Source organism: Lacerta agilis, chromosome 5 (assembly GCF_009819535.1).
Source record: "Lacerta agilis isolate rLacAgi1 chromosome 5, rLacAgi1.pri, whole genome shotgun sequence".
NCBI classification, from domain to species: Eukaryota; Metazoa; Chordata; class Lepidosauria; order Squamata; family Lacertidae; genus Lacerta; species Lacerta agilis.
Window position 1 is genome coordinate 27424 of NC_046316.1, and position 18271 is coordinate 45694.

Below are 18271 nucleotides of genomic sequence, written 5' to 3' on the forward strand. Positions count from 1 at the left end.
TCGCCTGCAAAGGATGCTGTTACAATTGCAGAGATATCAGACGGAGGTGAAGTATGTGCCAGGGAAAGAAATGTACTTGGCAGACACATTATCTCGGGCCACGGTAGATCCACCAGAGAGTGATGTGGAACCCATAGATGATGAGAAAGTAATATATGAAATAGGTGAAATAGTAATGCACCCTACAGGGGTAATAGCTATACAGGAAGCAACAAAACAAGACATACAGTTACAGGAGGTGGCATCTTTAATATCACGTGGATGGCCACTGCATTTAAGAGATGTACCATCAGCAGCAAAAGCATTTTGGGCCGTGAAGGACTTGCTGCGCTGTCAGGATGGTGTTCTATATGTTGATGAAAGGGTAGTTATTCCCGTATCTCAAAGTTTTGGAGCAGCTTCATGAGTCACATCAGGGCATGCAAAGAACAAAAATGAGAGCAAAAACAATAATGTATGGGCTGGGTATGGGCAAGGAAATAGAAACATTCATAGAAAATTGTTCAATATGCGCGAGATGTGCGCCAAAAAAATAAAAAAGAACCTCTCATACCACATGAAATTCCAGAGCTGCCCTGGGAAAAGTTGGGATTAGATATTTTTGAGTACAGGATGCAACCGTTTCTGCTGGTAATAGATTATTTCTCTAAATACCCAGAACTGGTGAGTCTCCCAGATAAAACAGCAGGAGCAGTAATTAGTAGACTGAAAGCAGTGTTTGCGAGGCATGGTGTTCCAAGGACAGTTATCACTGATAACATGCCATTTGCATGTTATCAGTGAGTTCCAGCAATTTGCCCAGGACTGGGGGTTTGAACAGCGTTTCAGTAGTCCAGGATACCCACAGTCAAATGGAATGGTGGAAAGGGCAATACAGTCCATAAAACTACTCCTAAAAAAGGCAGAGCAAACACACAAAGAACCCCAATTAGCATTATTGGAGTATCGTAATACACCGGTGACTGGACTGGAATACTCTCCTGCTCAGTTGTTGATGGGTAGAGTCCTGAGAAGTAAGTTACCAGTGACTGACGAAGTGTTGCGTCCTAAAATACCTGTGGGGGTGAGGGAGAGCCTCAAAAGGAACCAAGAACGGCAAAAGTATTTTTATGATAGCACTGCAAGGCCTCTTAGGCCATTGAAAGAGGGAGATCCAGTATGGTTTGAGTCAACAGAAGGATGGTCCCCAGAAAGTGTGATCAGCCACGTACATACCGGGTAGTAACTTCATCAGGACGGGTGTATAGGCGTAATAGGCGAAGAATAAGGCCTAGGAGTGTACAAGCTGAGGAGAGAAGAGGCAGATTGATTGATAATAGAAAGAAAATGCAAAGAGATAATAATGGAGAAGGAACTGGGAGAATACCTGAAACGCAAACAGATGTAAGGCAACCCAGGTATGTGACCTCATATGGCAGGTGTGTGTATATGCCTCAAAGATATATGTCATGACCTTGGTTTTAATATGTGTGTTTATTATTGTAATTTTGACTTTTTCCTTAGCTGGGATACAGGTATTTAAATTGTAATCTGTTCCCCTCCCATGCATTCATTTTAGTGCTTTACTCCCTCTGTGTGGGGGATGTCGTCGCTGTATATGATCGTTTAATAAACAATGGCTGCAGCTTAGTAAAGACTGCTTTGGCAGCGCTGTTTCCTCATTGCCGAGGTCCAGGGTTTCCTAAGAGACATTACAACCTGTTCACACCATTTCACATTTTGTTTAGGTTTTCTACACTTTTTCACATTTTGTTTAGATTTTTCCCCAGTTTATGGTTTTAGAAGCAAAAAAGGGGGGAGGTGGTGCAGCTTGCAGCTTTGACTTTTGAAGCGGGTTGCACCTGCTCCTCCACCTGCGATGCTGTTTGTCTCATTTCTAGTTTTTATTTTGTAATGTAGCCCCTCTTGCACAACAATCTAAGCAAGAGGGACGAAGGGGGGGGCCTCACAATCCCTCCAGTGACCAGTGAACATGTCAACAGAGTTGTTATGTACTGAGGGTGTGGGAATGTAGATGAAAGTGAATGTGATGTGGAAGGAGGGTGGCAATTACAGAATGGGATGTTGGGAAAAGGAGAAGGCAGGGCTCTTGGCAGCAGCAATTGCAGTAGGAGCCCCAACACTGTGAGGACATGGGGAAACTTTGAATCATAGAATCATAGAGTTGGAAGAGACCACAAGGGCCATCCAGTCCAACCCCCTGCCAAGCCTCAGGAGAAAAGGGGGGAGAGTGGGATGCAACTGCTGTGCAAGCCGGGGGCAGACATTTGGAATGATTGAAGGAAAAAATGATGGTAAAGAGAATGTGTACACATTGAAGGCAATATTTGAAGTGTCCTTTCACCATCCTCCATGCCCATGTTGCACAGCACATTGAGGGGTGACTCCGACGTCAGAACGGAACACCGTGGAGCGGAGTTGGTGGCCCGCTAAGGAGTTGGCGCCCTGCCAAGCTGGCTGCCACAGGAGCGTGGGACGATGAGAGGAGCCTGAAGATGGCTCTGATTTCAGGAGTATTGGGGGGAATGGACAAAGCAAACACTTCAGAGACTGTGTTAAAATAGACAGAGGCCCTTCCTATTGCCCTGTCCAGAATTCGTTGTTACTCAAAAAGAAACCTGAAATTGACACCCTTTGAATGAGCACATCGAGGGATTAACTCCATTGTCCAAACGAAACACCGTAGTGCGGAGTTGGCAGCCCTGCCAAGCTGGCCGCCACGGGAGTGTGGGACGATGAGAGTTACCTACTGATGGCTCTGAACTGAATTCAATGGCCAAGCTCTGTCTGGCAACCCAACTCTGTCAGAGCTGCTCCCTATTGCCCTGTTTGCAGACCCCACCCCAAATTTCTCCTGAGGGTCAACAGTGGGCTGGTGGTTTTGAGGGACATGTATTACGTCACCAAGTGCAGTCTCTCTCCCGTGTTTTGTTTCTTTTTCTCCACAGGTGGGTCCTTGGGCATACCCCTTTGATGGCCTCTGCACCAGTGCATGAGTACACATCTGGCTGAAACAGTGAATGGACGAGCCATTAACACTGCGCTGGCGAGAACTGTTTGCTGTTTTTGCTGACCACAGACTGCGATTGCTGGGGGGTTGCTCCTTGGATTCACCTTTGATTTGTAGGCACCAGGACGTGTGCTTAGGCCCAAGACTCTGACTTGAAATTAACTTTATACCGACAGGACCCCTGCATCTGGCTCTGCCTGGAAAAGAGCCTGGCCATGGGCAATGAGAAAACACCCTGGAAACTGGTTTGCTCTATGCAGAAGAGGAAGCCTGAAGATTCTTCGACCCTAACCTCCACATCTAAAAGATTCCCCTATTATTAGCACCCTCACCCGAATATGGCAATGATGCATTTTTGGATGTTAGTAGGGGGAGTGGCTCTGATCTTATTGGCAAAACAGAATGGTGCCAACCCCATACTAAATTTAGGTGACAATCTGTATATCAATCCTTCGCAACATAGCCCAAAAACATGGCCCAAAAGCAGATACCATCAACTGCCTCAGGAGGGTCTAAATGAGTTACATAAGTGTCAAGCTGATCTGTGTGAATAGTCTCACACCTTTAGCTTGAAAGGACCCAAAGGGGCCACAATGTAGCAGTGGCCCAAAGGGGCCACAATGAATATGATAATGTGAACCCCAATAAATCATTGCCTATGCTTCTATAGAGAATTATGGTAACCTGCTGCTTTAAGAAACAGATGATTTGGCATGAGATTAGTACAGCGAATACGTCAATCACACAAAGATGCCATTCATAAGCTAGAACATAAGTTGATACATGAAAATGGCTACACGTAACACTGGTTCCCATGCATTGCAAACTAACGAAAATGTAACAGATCGGTGAGAACCAAGGTTTAGTTAGAAATGCTTATTGCGCATGAGTATTAGATTAGGTAATGTACATGCATACTAAACTGAAATGAGGTAATGAAATATGATTGGTTAATTTGAAATCCTTTGTTTGAAATGTTATAAATACCCCTGCCCAGACCTTTGGGTGGGGTTGCAGGTTTGTGAAACGATTCGGCTGTAACCCTTATTGCTTTGCAATAAAGAAAACAAAATGGACTCCTAGCTCCTCTATTTACTTATCCCACCACCTGCGTATTTATTTATCCCGCCACTGCTGGCAATTTTGTGGCATTTGCACAGAGCCCCTGGTCGTTCCACAGACTATTGACCCTGCACCACCACGGCTTATCTCTTCCACTGCCACCAACCAGGTTTCCCCGGTGATATATTCAGACTCCGTCAGGTTGTAATGTATTAACAAAGATTCCAGTTTATTGTGAACACAAACAAGTTTTAAACACATTGAAACACTGTAATCTGATTCACTCTCTCTGTCTCTGACTCCTATGCCCACAAGAAACCAACCAAACTAACTGCCAAAACCCCTGTGTTGAGCCTTAAATGCAATTAAGCTCCGCCCCTGGGCTTTCTTATTGGTCAGCCTATTAACCCTTTCTCCCCCCCAGTATGACATCTCCATAATGAGTGGGCAAACGCCACACTATCTTTCATTGGTTTAGTGATGTTCTGAAAGGGTTAATTGGTCATTAAAAAGGGGTTGAAAGGTCATTTAAAAAGTTGCAGCCATTTTTAGATTCTCCATTAAATTGAACATGGAACACGACTTTGATTTATGGCTCTGAACTAATTAAAGTGCAGAGGGCACAGAGCAACTCAAACAGTGAATTTTGAAAATTCAGGAACAGATGCAAGTTGAATCCGTGGGCCTATGCACACCTTTAATTTTCAATTACAGTACTTGTCCTTCATAGTAGTGAATAGAAACCATTTCTATAGGAGGATGTAATAGAGTACACAATTGGGACTGGAGATAAACCAGTTCTTGCTAGCTCTGGCCATTAAGATTCAGATTTGTTTCTGTCTTTATAATATTAACTTGGGTTTTGTTTCTTGGTCACACAAAAATGTGCAGAGGCTGCATATACAGTATATATTTAAAAGCACATTCCTCCCTCCCATCACAAAAAACCGTGGGAACTGTAATTTGTGGGATGTGAAACACGAGAGCAGTCAAATATAACATCGCTAGAGTGGACATGAAGGTTGCCTCAGTCCTCCAGCCGGAACTTCCTGTTCTCCTGGGCTGAGACAAACTTCCTCTGTGTAACTGGAGATTGGTGTGGCCTCACCTGTGCAGGTTAACACAAAACCACTGGGGCCAGACTCCATCTTCCTCTTTTTGATCACCTGCTCAAGAGAGCAACATCTAGTTAGGGCAAAGATGCTCTCTTGGAAGAGAGGACAAAGGGGCTTTCTCCCATATGGAGATAGTCTCCACATGTATACTATTTTCTAAGCTAAAAGTCTGCCTTCTGGGATCTTATTGTGAACAGGATGATGTATGTAAGTAAACTCTTTTTATGCTTTTATAGAAGACTGTGTAGTGTCTTATTTTGAGAGGGATTAAAAGGAGAAAATACCAGGACATTACAGAGGTTCTAGCGAACCTGAGCAAGCTATCCACTGTGTGTGTTTAGAAGGGGAATGTAAGACTCTCCTAAGTTCTGGGACTTGTTAACACAAGTTGGAATAGGATATCTTAAACAATATATCCTCTCCTGCATCCCTAAACATTCCCACATAATTTGCAAATATACTGGAAATTGAAGCTCTGTTCCCAGGAGGGGTGAGATGTGCTTTAAATGTATGGTGTGTATAATGTATGTATAATGTTGGGAAGGAATATTGTTAACTATTTTTAAATTATGTATTGAAATGGATTTTTTTGTGACACGAGTGGTTTGCCCATTGCTACTGGGTAAAACTATAGCTGAGCTGGTGTTTTAAGTCATTGCCTTGTCAACAAAGTACATGTTTGCCAGATCTCTGCTGCTCATGTATTTTCTCTCTCCTGAGATCCAGACAAGAAAAGAAGATATTTGGCATGCCTAGGAAGGATTAGTACAGTATTTCTTTGAGACAATGTTATTAAAATATTGTTTATTAATTGTTGAAAATAACAGTAATTCCAGGTTACTATATTTGTTTAATTTCTCACACCCTTTTACTTTACGAGTCATTCAAGATAAGAGCTCACAGAACACCTTAAAATCACAAACCTGATGGGCAGCTTTAATCGCTGTGAGTTGTCTTGTATATAACGAAAGAAAGACATGTTTCATTTTACAATTTTTTGGATGGTAGGAGAATCCATATTCTGCTACAGAGTGGCTTCATTTTATCAATACGATTATACATAAATGGGAAAAAGTATTCTAAACATTGTCATTTCTCACATAACAAATATAAAAGCCACAATTTCTTTATAAACAGAAAATGGGACGGAATAACTTGATTTGGTCAAACATCACCTGCTAGTTTAATGGTATGTATATTGTCCTAAGAAAGATTCAGCTTTGTTCCTGCCCAGATTTAGCACCATGTAGCAGGCTAGTTAAGAGATGCAGGTGGTGCTGTGGTCTAAACCACAGAGCCTAGGGCTTACCGATCAGAAGGTCAGCGGTTCAAATCCCTGCGACGAGGTGAGCTCCTGTTGCTTGGTGCCAGCTCCTGCCAACCTAGCAGCTCGAAAGCACGTCAAATAGGTACTGCTGTGGTGGGAAGGTAAACGGCGTTTCCGTGTGCTGCTTTGGTTTGCCAGAAGCGGCTTAGAATCATAGAGTTGGAAAAGACCACAAGGGCCATCCAGTCCAACCCCCTGCCAAGCAGGAAACACCATCAAAGCATTCCTGACAGATGGCTGTCAAGCCTCTGCTTAAAGATCTCCAAAGAAGGAGACTCCACCACACTCCTTGGTAGCAAATTCCACTGCCGAACAGCTCTCACTGTCAGGCTTAGTCATGCTGCACGCCGGCTCCCTCGGCCAGTAAAGCGAGATGAGCGCTGCAACCCCAGAGTCGTTTGCGACTGGACCTAACAGTCAGGGGTCCCTTTACCTTTAGCAGGCTAGTTACTAACAAATTTGCTGATAATGTAATGTGCTTGCTTTCTTCTGCAATTGAATCTATTTTGTGAATTTCAGTGCAGACAGCAGCAAAAGCACACAATTTAATTTCAAGCTGTGTACCAGGGAGCCCTGTTCTTTAATGAGAAAATCAACAATGGGCAGATTTCTCAGAAAGACTGTTTGCCTGCTGCTATCCATACTTGGCTGCAATGTTTAGTTGCACTGGATATGACTCCAGCACAGAGTGACAGGGAGACCCAAGAGGCTTAGCCAGTCTTCTCCCCCGGAATGGGGATACCCAAGCATCTTCTGCAGCACACTTGACAGATGCTGATGTGGGAAAGTTTATCTGAAGTTAGGAAGTCTGAAAAACACTGCTCTTATTAACAAAGTTGCAAAGTTTACAAAAAAATTCTTCCACCCTCTTTAAGACTACCGGGCAACTTTCCTTTCTGTGATCATCTAGGATTGCTAACCTCTTATCTTGTTATTAGAATCTCACAGAGGCAAATCTTTATCAACTGACATATTGGAAAAGCCTGAAATAATTAATTGTATTAATGCAGGGGAACTGTTGGTTCTCCAGGTATTTTTGGATTGCAGCTCCCATAAGCACAACATGTATGGGTGTGTTGGAAGGATGGCTTCTCAAGCCAACTTCTGTAAATACTGAATTGCCACAGGTTCCTCACCCCTAGATTAGAAATCTTTTTGTTAATGACGACTAATGGGACTTAGCCCCAGAGTTGTAGGCCAGACTCAGTCTCCAGGAAAAGGACCCATACTTCTGGCAGTCCTGGACAACCAAGCCAAGATTGGGGGTTCTAGGACACAGTGAGGTCCATTCCAGCTTTCTAGGTATTTTATCTGACCATTTGCTCCTTCAGCCTCAGAACTGTTTCGTTAAATAAATTTTCTGAGTCCCCCTGTCCCCTCTTACAGGTTTAAATTCCTATCCTGTCAGTAACTGCCAGGCATCACATCCTGGAATGCTCAGACATGAGATATGAACTCAGGTATCAAGAGGGGCAAAGAGCCAGAGAAACACACACAGTCTAGAAACCTGACCAAATCTAGCTGAGATTCCAGATGCAAAGACAGGCAGGTTTGCTATGTATTCCCAGCAGCTGATCAGACTGTACCCAATACCAAAAAAAAGCTGGCCTGAAACCACTGACACTAACAAGGCCAAGAAAGACCTAAGGACTCAGTCTTGACAATTCCTCAAACAAACACATGCCTTTCAACCATTTGCAAACTCTAGTATTATCTGGTCAATCTGGTCAATTGACAATACACTTTTTGGGGAGTAAGTCCCATTCAAGTTAGTGGGACATGAACAGAAGCAAACACAGGGGTTTTTTGGACTGTATATCTCTCCCCTTGAAATCAACAACTAAAAAGTGCTGAATTTTGGCTATGGCTTGTGCCTAGTGAGTTCTGTCAGTCATTTGTTTTTGTTTTTTACACCTCTTCTTCCTCATTGCCAGCTAATATCTTATTACACATCCCTGAAAACTCATGCAAGCAAAATAGTATTATGTGTTCTGCTATGTGGTACTCTTGTCTGTTGCTGTAGAATCCAGGCACTAGTTCCATAAAACTGCTAAAAAACCCTGCAAAGCAATATGACTACTAGGTAAAGGGACCCCTGACCCCAGTTGTGGATGACTCTAGGATTGCGGCGCTCATCTCGCTTTACTGGCTGAGGGAGCTGGCATACAGCTTCCAGGTCATGTGGCCAGCATGACTAAGCCGCTTCTGGCGAACCAGAGCAGCGCACGGAAATGCCGTTTACCTTCCTGCTGGAGCAGTACCTATTTATCTACTTGCACTTTGACATGCTTTTGAACTGCTAGGTAGGCAGGAGCAGGGACTGAGCAATGGGAGCACACCCCGGCGCGGGGATTCGAACCGCCGACCTTCTGATCGGCAAGCCCTAGGCTCTGTGGTTTAGACCACAGTGCCACCCGCGTCCCTATGACTACTAGAATTCCCCTTAAATGTGAAGACACTATATTTTCTGTGTCATAAGCAGAAACTACATTAGATGTGAATATTACCTTTCATATCTCATTTCTTTTTCATAGCTTTGGGTCATGAGAAAAAAGTATCCTACTTTGATACGCTGAATTCTCCCATAAATGTGATGACAATGGTAAAAGCCCATTCCAGGCCACTTAGCTTAGCCACCTGAGACTTACAATAATCACTGTTCTCCCTAACATGGGCTAGGGCAGCAGTAGTCTGATGTTTGCCTTCAGACTGTTCCTCCCCCCAGCTTCAAACCTGTCTTTTTTAATATTAACAAAACAGGGGGGTTCTCTGGCTATTAGCCTTAAATGAGTTGCTTTCTTACAATTGCTGAATAAGTCATTGTGGGCAAGCTGGAAAAGATTTTCAATCAGAACAGTAATCTTCCTTCTTTTTAAGACACACATTAGGAAATCATATTTGAAACACACTCAGAAAGTTGGAAATGAGCTAGTTTCTTGCACCCATTCCCTTTGCTCTTGCCTGATGTCATTAACAATCTTAAGGACAAGGTCAAAAATGGAGACCAGGAATTTCCTAGTGTACAGGTCAGCCTTACGGACCAGAATATCTGTATACAGGGCTGCTGCCACCCCCAAAAAGAGAGAATAGCATCTCCTATGTGTCATAGTATAATTATGCTGTGTGTTTTCACCACCAACCACTTGTGGGTTGTGGCGGCTACTGTGGAACAGGGAAATGCATAAAGCCACAATCTAAGGCAGAACTTTCCAAACTTTTCATGTTGGGCCACACTTTTTAGACATGCATCATTCCACGGCACAGTAGTTCAGTTTTACTAGCAAACCTAAACTCACCCCTGGACCTGGGAGAAGCAAGGGGATCATTCACGTGACACACTGCAACCAGCACACTAACATGTCACAACACACAGTTCAAAAAGCTTGGATCTAAGGATACATAAAGCTCAGGGAAATTAATTTTGCTATTTTCAGTAGCTGCCTCCACATGTTCTAATGTAATGTTTAGCTTTAGCAGCAACAGAAAAGAGAAGGCAGCATAGCTGGAATTAGAAACTTTTAAAAGGTTCTGTGAATGAACCTTGCAAGACCCAGATATGTTTCAGCATTGTCTTCAGGAGTAGTAGTAATAATAATAATAATAATAATAATAATAATAATAATAATAATAACAATAATATCATCAATTCCACTGTTATGGCACATCACTTAAAACATATAATCTCAAAAACCAACATATATTGAGTGAAGAATTACAATCTATTTGGGGTGGGGGAGAATGCCACTGAAGACGACAACATGATGTGTTGTGCTACTGTAATTTTCAATTAGCCTTTTTCATTCCCAGCATCTTAAGACATTATTCTGCTTTTCCTCTTTGGATTTCTAATTTTGGCCTTAATCATTATACTACACTTGCTATCAGGCCATTAATGGCTTTCACAATATCTGACCTGGGCTTGACAATGGGCTTCTTCAGACTGAGCAAAAGGCTAGTCAACTCTAATGCAATATTCCTCCTTTCAGCCTGAATGCCAATGTAAGGGTTGCAACATATTGCAAAAAGAAGAGCAAAGAGTTGCATCTCTCATGTAATAGCACAGCATGGTTCAAAGCTTTTGACATTTGTGCAATTGTATTCCACACAGCTGTCAAAATTGCCATGACACTGCAAATGGTAGAATCTCATTTTATCAGCATCCTATAGTTTGAGTTCTGGAAAAAGCAGTATCTGAACCCAAAAGGAATATTTGCAAATTGCTACTGTCCATATAAATGATCGTCAGGACAGGGAAGGCCCTTGAACTTTGTAATGAATTGGCCCATATTATATGGGGACGATTTATGCTACAAATATATCTGATTTATATCAGCTTAACTCTGGTGGCTTCTGCAAAAGATAAAAGGAAAAAAGGAAAATGACATACTTTTTAGACATGCATTATTTTACATCATAAAAATGAAAAAAAATCATTGAAATTGTAGTATGTTGGGCATTTTATGGTTTAGGGGCCCATAGTTTTTTTTTATCTTATTACAATTTGCAGTGCTCCCCATGAAAAAGAAGAAATATATAAAACCAGCTAAGTCTGTGGGAAAGACATGCATTTTATTGGCCATCCACCAATCTCATGCAGATTTTATTTTCTCTTGTTTATCTTTGAAATGAGGCAGCCCCATGCAAAAGCAAAATATTTAAACCCTACTCAATCTAATGAAGGGTTTTGAAAAATATACCTCCACTTAGTCAGCTATTTCTTGTTTTATCACATATTTTCTCATTTCATTTGGGGCATGGGAAGAGATGAGACTGAGGGTTGGGGTGTGTGTGTTATGTATCTGAGGTGAAATAGGGCAGCTTTGGTCATCTACATGCCTTCAGCAGGGGTAAGTGCTCTAAAATGACCTGTGTCCAAATATTTAGTTATGGCTTTGATATGTAGCCTGGTAGACTTAGAGATGGAAGATGGTGGTTTATTATTAACATATGAAATATGTTGAATGACACAGCAGCTGAGAGATACTCTGCTGCTCTGAAGCTCAAACACGCACACAGTTGTTGACTGGAGGTCCTTCCAAGAGCTGGTACAGGTATGTTCAATGCCTGAGGGTGCTGGAAACTCTAAAGTAGCTAAGGAACTTGTAGCAGAGCTGTACCACAAAGTACCACATATTTTGTGCCATTTGCGACCTTGCAATAAATATGCGCCAGATGAACACAATCAGGGTGGTGTTGATGACATATTGAATGTTTCTTAGCCTGGCAGAAAGAACAGAGAAACAAAGCTCTTACAAAAAAGAGGTTAACAAATTAGAAAAAGAATGTTAAAAATCATTATCTTTTAGGAAAGCTTAATAGGTGCTAAACAACAAGAACAACAACTAGACTGTATGGATGCACATAGATATAAAAAATTAACTACACCAACAACCAAAGCAAGCAAACAGAATACCTTCAAATGGGGTAACAGGTTGGTAAACTATTAGTCTAGCAATGCAAAGAACACCAACAAAAGAATATTGCTCCCCTATGAGAAAGGAAATCTTAGAATAAAACTTCAAACAAATTCTATAAATTATATGCAACAAATAAACCAGAGAAGGAAGAGTGAGTGATTTTTTAAAAGCAAATATTAAACTATCACAGGTTTCAAATGATACCATGTTTGGGAGAAGGGAGCACCCTTGATAGCGTAATGGCAGCCTTTTCAAAAGTAAAGATTTGGTTCTTCAGGGTACTATGATCTCTTACACAGCAGTCCAGGCTAAGTTGCAAGGAAGAAATTCTCTTGGGTTTAAGTTCTCTCAAGTTCAATCTTGTATTGAAAAATGCCTTATAAGAGAAATGACTGAATTTGAACTAATAACAAATTCAAAACCAGAGCAAGTGAAAGGTTATATGATAAAATTGGCTGAAAATATTGGGGGAAACATATTGTTGGATATCTAGGAAAATATCTGGAAAAATGCTCACAGATTTCCCTTACATATGGGAATAAGGAGAAATTGCTTTAAGATAGCGAGTAGGTGTATATCATTCCAGATACAAAAAAATGAATAAAACAACACCCAATCACATATTGGAAATATCTAAAAGTACACAGGGAGATTTATTTCACATGTGGTAGAACTGTGATGAGACAATTCAATACTGGGATAAATAAAATGTCACATTAAAATGATCTGGGGGTATGAAATCCCCCTCCACCCAGTGTTTTCTCTACTAGTTAATGTGGAATAGTTCGTGAAATCAGATGGCATCTTGTATGCTGGCTGCAGCCAGAATACTCTTTGTAAAGATGTGGAAGATGTGGAAGCAAACTTTGAGAATTTGCTGCAATGGCCTAATTGATTCACTAAATTAGATTTAGGGAACAAAAACAGAAGCATGGTAGCTTTGCAATAAGATGGAATAAAAGATTAAGGCTGCTACCAGAAGCAAACAACTTGTTTGTATACGTATCTTAAGTATACGTAAAAGTATACGTAAAAAACCCCACTCTTAATTTATTTTATAAAAGTGAAATGAATTGTCAATAACCAAGATGCTTCCAACTGGATCACTTAAATATAACTCATTATGTTTATGCTTTGCAAAGTAGTTGTAGACTTTGCAGACCCCCATGATGAGAGAGAGAGGGAGAGAGAGAGAAACAGCTGAAACATTGGTAGAGTGGCAAATAGTGCAGAAAGTCGATCAGCTACATTTTTCAGGTTGTTCTCAGAAATGAAACATTGTTGGCATCAAAATTCCAGACTGTATTTTTCTCCAACTTTATTTGATTTCATTGTTTGTGGGGGGCAATATCTCAAATACTTCTGGCTTTTTCAAATGCAATTTTACTCTGTGAGTAAAATGTCCTGTTCTGTCTGCTAAAAGTATACATGAAAGATTGTGCATGCCTTACTTTCGTAAATGCTCCTTTGCTGCAGGAATGCCAGCCAAATCTTCATTCAGCACATGCGTCTTAGCTCCTAGACAGAAACATTCTATGTATGCTGACCAATTCAACTGACGGACATCAAAGAAGAACAACTGGAATTAGGAAAAAGAAAGAACGTCAGTGCCATGTTTATTTGCATGGCTTGAGCAAGCGATGCAGCCCAGAGAGTGGGGAAAGAAATAAGGCAATCAGACTGGGGAAGGTATTAAAAAAGGCCTGAACTTTTATAGGTTCCTGCAAGTAAGCGAGACTGGCATGGCATAGGACCGTGGTGGCGAACCTATGGCATGCGTACCAGAGAAGGCACGCAGAGCCCTCTCTGTGGGCACGCACACAGTCGCCCCACCGTGCCACCCCACCCACACTTCCAAAGCCTGCAGCCCTAGTGCCGTAGCTTCTGTGCCGGGGGTAGGGGAGAAGTGAGGAGATGAGGGCTGGGTTAGGGTTAGGGTAAGAAGAGGGGGGGCATCACTGCCGTTGAAGCGGCAGCCTCCCTTGACTTGAGGAGGTGACTTGAGTGCAAAAAAACCAACCCCCCCCCAAGACGGGAGGGGATCTGGTGTGGGAATTTGCGCACGGGGGCCTTTGAAACCTTTTGCACTTTCTCAGGATGGAAGCGTTGCTGAGGTCGGTGGGGTTTACTCCCGAGTATGGGTGTGCAGAATCAGGAGGCAGGGACTCAAAGGGGGCAAAGGAATTAAGAGTGACATGGTGGGCGACACTGGGGTGTGAGAGATGGGTGTCCTCTCTGGAGGGTTGTTTCCCATTATAAAGAGTATCTGAGGGATGGATCAACAGGACTTCAGCCAGCTGAGAGGGGTGCATGTAAACATGCTTGTGTAGGTTGCATTTTGCAATAAACAGGTGTTTAATTGCTGGCAGGCAGAAGAAAGACCCTTTTCGGGTCATGTGGTTTGTGTTTACCCTTTTATCTTGTGAATGTAGATGTTTACATACGGAATAAGTATTGGAAGGGAGGAGGGTTCTTGGTTTGTTCTTGTTTTCATTATGTATTTTGTGTTTTTCATCTTGTATTTTTATGCTGTGTACTGCCCTGATACCTGCACATGAAGGGTGGTATGCAAATTCAATAAATGAATAAATAGGAGGGGGTGCGGCTTAAGAGAGAAAGGGACTGAATGGAGAAAAAAAGCACTGAGTTATACCATAAAATTATATATCAATGGAAAGATAATTTAATGAAGAATGTAATTCTTTCGTGAAGGATTATTTATTATAACAGCAGTCATAAAGAAGAAACGTGAAACACACAGAAAAAATGAGATATAATAATAATAATAATAATAATAATAATAATAATAATAATAATAATAATAATTTATACCCCGCCCTTCCCCATCAAACCGGGCTCAGGGCGGCTAACACCAATAAAATCACAACAAAAACATAAAACAATTCATTAAAATACAGATTAAAATACAATTTAAAATTTAATCTAGACTGCAGCCTCATTTTTAAGTAGCCCACTAACCACACCAAAAGAATGAAACATCAGGGTTAAACTGAAATCAACCCAAAGGCTAGGTGGAACAGCTCTGTCTTGCAGGCCCTGCGGAAAGATGCCAAATCCCGCAGGGCCCTGGTCTCTTGTGACAGACTGTTCCACCAAGTCGGGGCCAATACTGAGAAGGCCCTGGCCCTAGTTGAAGCCAACCTCGTATCCTTGTGGCTCGGGACCTCCAAAAAGTTATTATTTGAGAACCTTAAGGTGAAATTGCCGTGTTGGCACTTTGCGATAAATAAGTGGGTGTTGGGTTGCACTTTGGGCACTCGGTATCTAAAAGGCTTGCCATCACTGGCATAGGGGGCAATAAATTATTGTATTTTAACATTCTGTTGGAAGCCACCCAGAGTGACTGGGGAAACTCAGCCAGATGGGTGGGGTATAAATAATAAATTATTATTATTATTATTATTATTATTATTATTATTATTATTAAATGTGACTGCTGCAAAAATGAAGAAAACTCATCTCTAAAGATATTTTGGATTAGAACAATGCTTACTTTCTTGTCTTTTGGACTAAGTTGGTTCAGTAACATGTTCATATTGTCTGATTTCCATTCCCAGGAACGGCTGGCAAAGAAATCAAAGAGCATCATGGACTTGTGGAGGCGGTTGTACATCTTCATCATTCTGAAAGACAGAACAGAGATCCCATCCAAAATGGACGGAATTACCACAGTTGATTCACAATCCACATAGCCATGCAAGAATTCAAAACCCTCTGAAGAGATTGGCTACTCCAGACCAAAGCCTGCTGCAGTGACGTTTAAGCCTGCACTTGAAATAAATTTTGAAAGTGATTACCAGAAGCACAGAGAATGAGTTTCTTCAGGCATTCTGCAGCCTCTTAAATATTCTTTGAAGAATCTAATACCAACCATCGGACTGGCAGGCCTTCCATTCTTAACTTGCCTTCTGTAGTCACGATATGTGTAGTGCTATTCATACCGCAAACCCCTTCACTCCATGTGTAATCCACATATTCTTATTTATGCTGGTCTGTATTGTAATGCAGCTAGAGATTTTTGAGATGGTGATCACAAGCCTCTGGCAGTGATTGGCTGAGCTGCTCCAATGTTACAGAGGAATGGGAAAAGAAAACACAAAGGGGTTGGGCCTGGGAAATGAACAGGCAGTGGTCAAAGAAGAGAGAGAGGAGACAGGAAGGTTGGAAGATGCAGCAGCCAAAGAGAACATGAACAAGCAGGAAAAGACCAGAAGCGAGAGCTACAGAAAACTGATCTTTACCTAGGGATTTGAACGCAATCTGAAATCCGACTGAACTTTCACAAACCCTTTCTTGCCCATCAAGAGGGTGGACAACTAATATGGAAATAATTTTCAGGTTTGTGTATTTTTTTTTTTTAAATTGAGTTGTTAAGGGTTTGATTTACGTTTTCTGTTAGCAAAGTTTCTAGCAGTGTCAATTTTGTTCACCTTTAATACTAAAAATGTAGGATACAATGCAACACAGAGTTGAGAATCTTTAAGCCCATAGAAATTAAATCAGTGTGCACAACTTTTGTGTTGGAATGTGAGAGATGGGACTTCCGGTTGGGCACCATAGCGATCAGTCAGGGGAATTTCGCTCTGAGATTCCCTGATGTGGCAAGGGAGAGGGGAACCCGCAACTGTGCTGCGGACCCCTGAAGAACCCCAGGAAGAGTGTCCTGGGGGCATGGATGATCCGGCGGGTGCTCACTATGTCTGCCCCGCTCCCCGGTAAGCTCTAATAAGAGCCGCCAAGAGCGAGCAGTGCGGGAGACAGAGCACTGTGGATCCAGCAGCTACCCTTGCTGTGGGAAGTGGCGACGATCGCCAGGAGCGCCCAATTTCTCTAATAAATTGGATTGGAATCTATGGAACTGTAAGTAACAAAAAAGAATTGAAGTTAATTGGGAAGAAATAAGGGACTTAAAATTACGGAAGTCGGTCCCTTATCGTTGAAGCAGAAGGAACAGTAACAGCTTAACCAAGGCTGCTGTCAAAAGTACTAGAAAATAAGGAAAACTTCTGTGACTGTGTCCCTAAAAAAGGGATATTGAAGTAGGATTTATTTGTTCTGAACTCTGATTTGGAAAAAAGTTACCCTCCCCCCCCCCGTGGTCTTGAAAGATTTAGCAAGAAACTTTGGCATTATGACTGTTGGAGATACAATATAACAGATTGTTTTGGCTACAAAGTTGTTTTTTGACCTTGAAAATGACAAAGGAAAAATGGTCTGCTGCTTTTCAGAAAAGGACTTTGGATCTTTTACAAGAGATGGAACAGACTTTGAGAGCCTCCAACCAGGCTTTAGGAGGTGCAAATCAGACTTTGGAGAGCTTTGATAAAAATGCAGTTAAACAAAGGATGGAAATGACAGTGCCAGTCCTAAAGGAACTTGTGGAAGTGGAAGGAAAAGTGATAGAAATAAAACCAGCCAAAGACTTTCTATCAAGCAGAGTACAACAAGAAACAGGAATGAACAGTGAGGAACTCAATTTAAAAGGACTGTCTGGTATAGAGGAAGATATAGAGGATGGAATATCTAAAGATGAGGATTTGAAAAACAATACATTGCAAAAGAACAGAAGAGAAGCCCAATCAGCCTGGATGGTATCCTGTAAAGATAATGATATATGGATCAGTACACTGCAAAAGAAGAGAAGAGAACGAAAGACAGCATTGACTGACTTTCGGGCTCCTCAATTTCAGAGGGCTGAAGTGGGTTAAAATTGATGTATTGTGCTTTAGTTTTCTCTCCATAAGTGGCTAAAATGGTTGGATCTGGATATTGGCATTAATGAAGTTATGTTAAAAAAATTGGAGGTTGGAGGTGGGTAAAATAGCTAAAAATTTCGAGACCGGAGGTAGGGAAGGGTGCATAAAGAAAAAAATTAGGATTATAAAATTAGGTTGTAGTAAGGGGACGACAGAGGATGAGATGTTTGGACAGTGTTCTCGAAGCGAGTGGCATGAGTTTGGCCAAACTGTGGGAGGGAGTGGAGGATAGGGGTGCCTGGCGTGCTCTGGTCCATGGGGTCACGAAGAGTCGGACACGACTGAATGACTGAACAACAACAAGGGAAATTGATAAGGGTTTAAGAGAGTTTCAAAAGTCGCTAGAAGCCAAGGTATGGAAGAAAAGGAGTTAGTTTAAGTTGAATTAGGATTAGTAAAATAAAAAGGGAAATGATTGTGGTAATTTATGACTTTGTGAAAAAGGATGAAGAAATGAAAAGAAAAAACTATAATATTGTGTAAAAATAGATATGATCATGAATTTGGAAAACTGTTAAAGAGGATAGAAATTGAATTCAACAGGGGGGGGGGGGTCTGAGGAA

The 18271-nt window shown here is 41.7% G+C and overlaps 1 protein-coding gene across 2 annotated transcripts in view; it reads right to left on the bottom strand.

The window, feature by feature from the left end:
• Positions 1-11349: 11349 nt before the first annotated feature.
• FAR2 (fatty acyl-CoA reductase 2) overlaps positions 11350-18271 on the bottom strand; it is a 79954-nt gene continuing 73032 nt past the window's right edge. For both annotated transcript variants that reach the window (XM_033148219.1, XM_033148220.1), the window contains exons 10-12: positions 15446-15575; positions 13383-13510; positions 11350-11734 (exon numbers count right to left, since the gene is read on the bottom strand). In XM_033148219.1, coding sequence (XP_033004110.1) covers positions 11572-11734; positions 13383-13510; positions 15446-15575 — 421 coding nt within the window. In that variant the 3' untranslated portion in view covers positions 11350-11571. The remainder of the gene's footprint in view (positions 11735-13382; positions 13511-15445; positions 15576-18271) is intronic.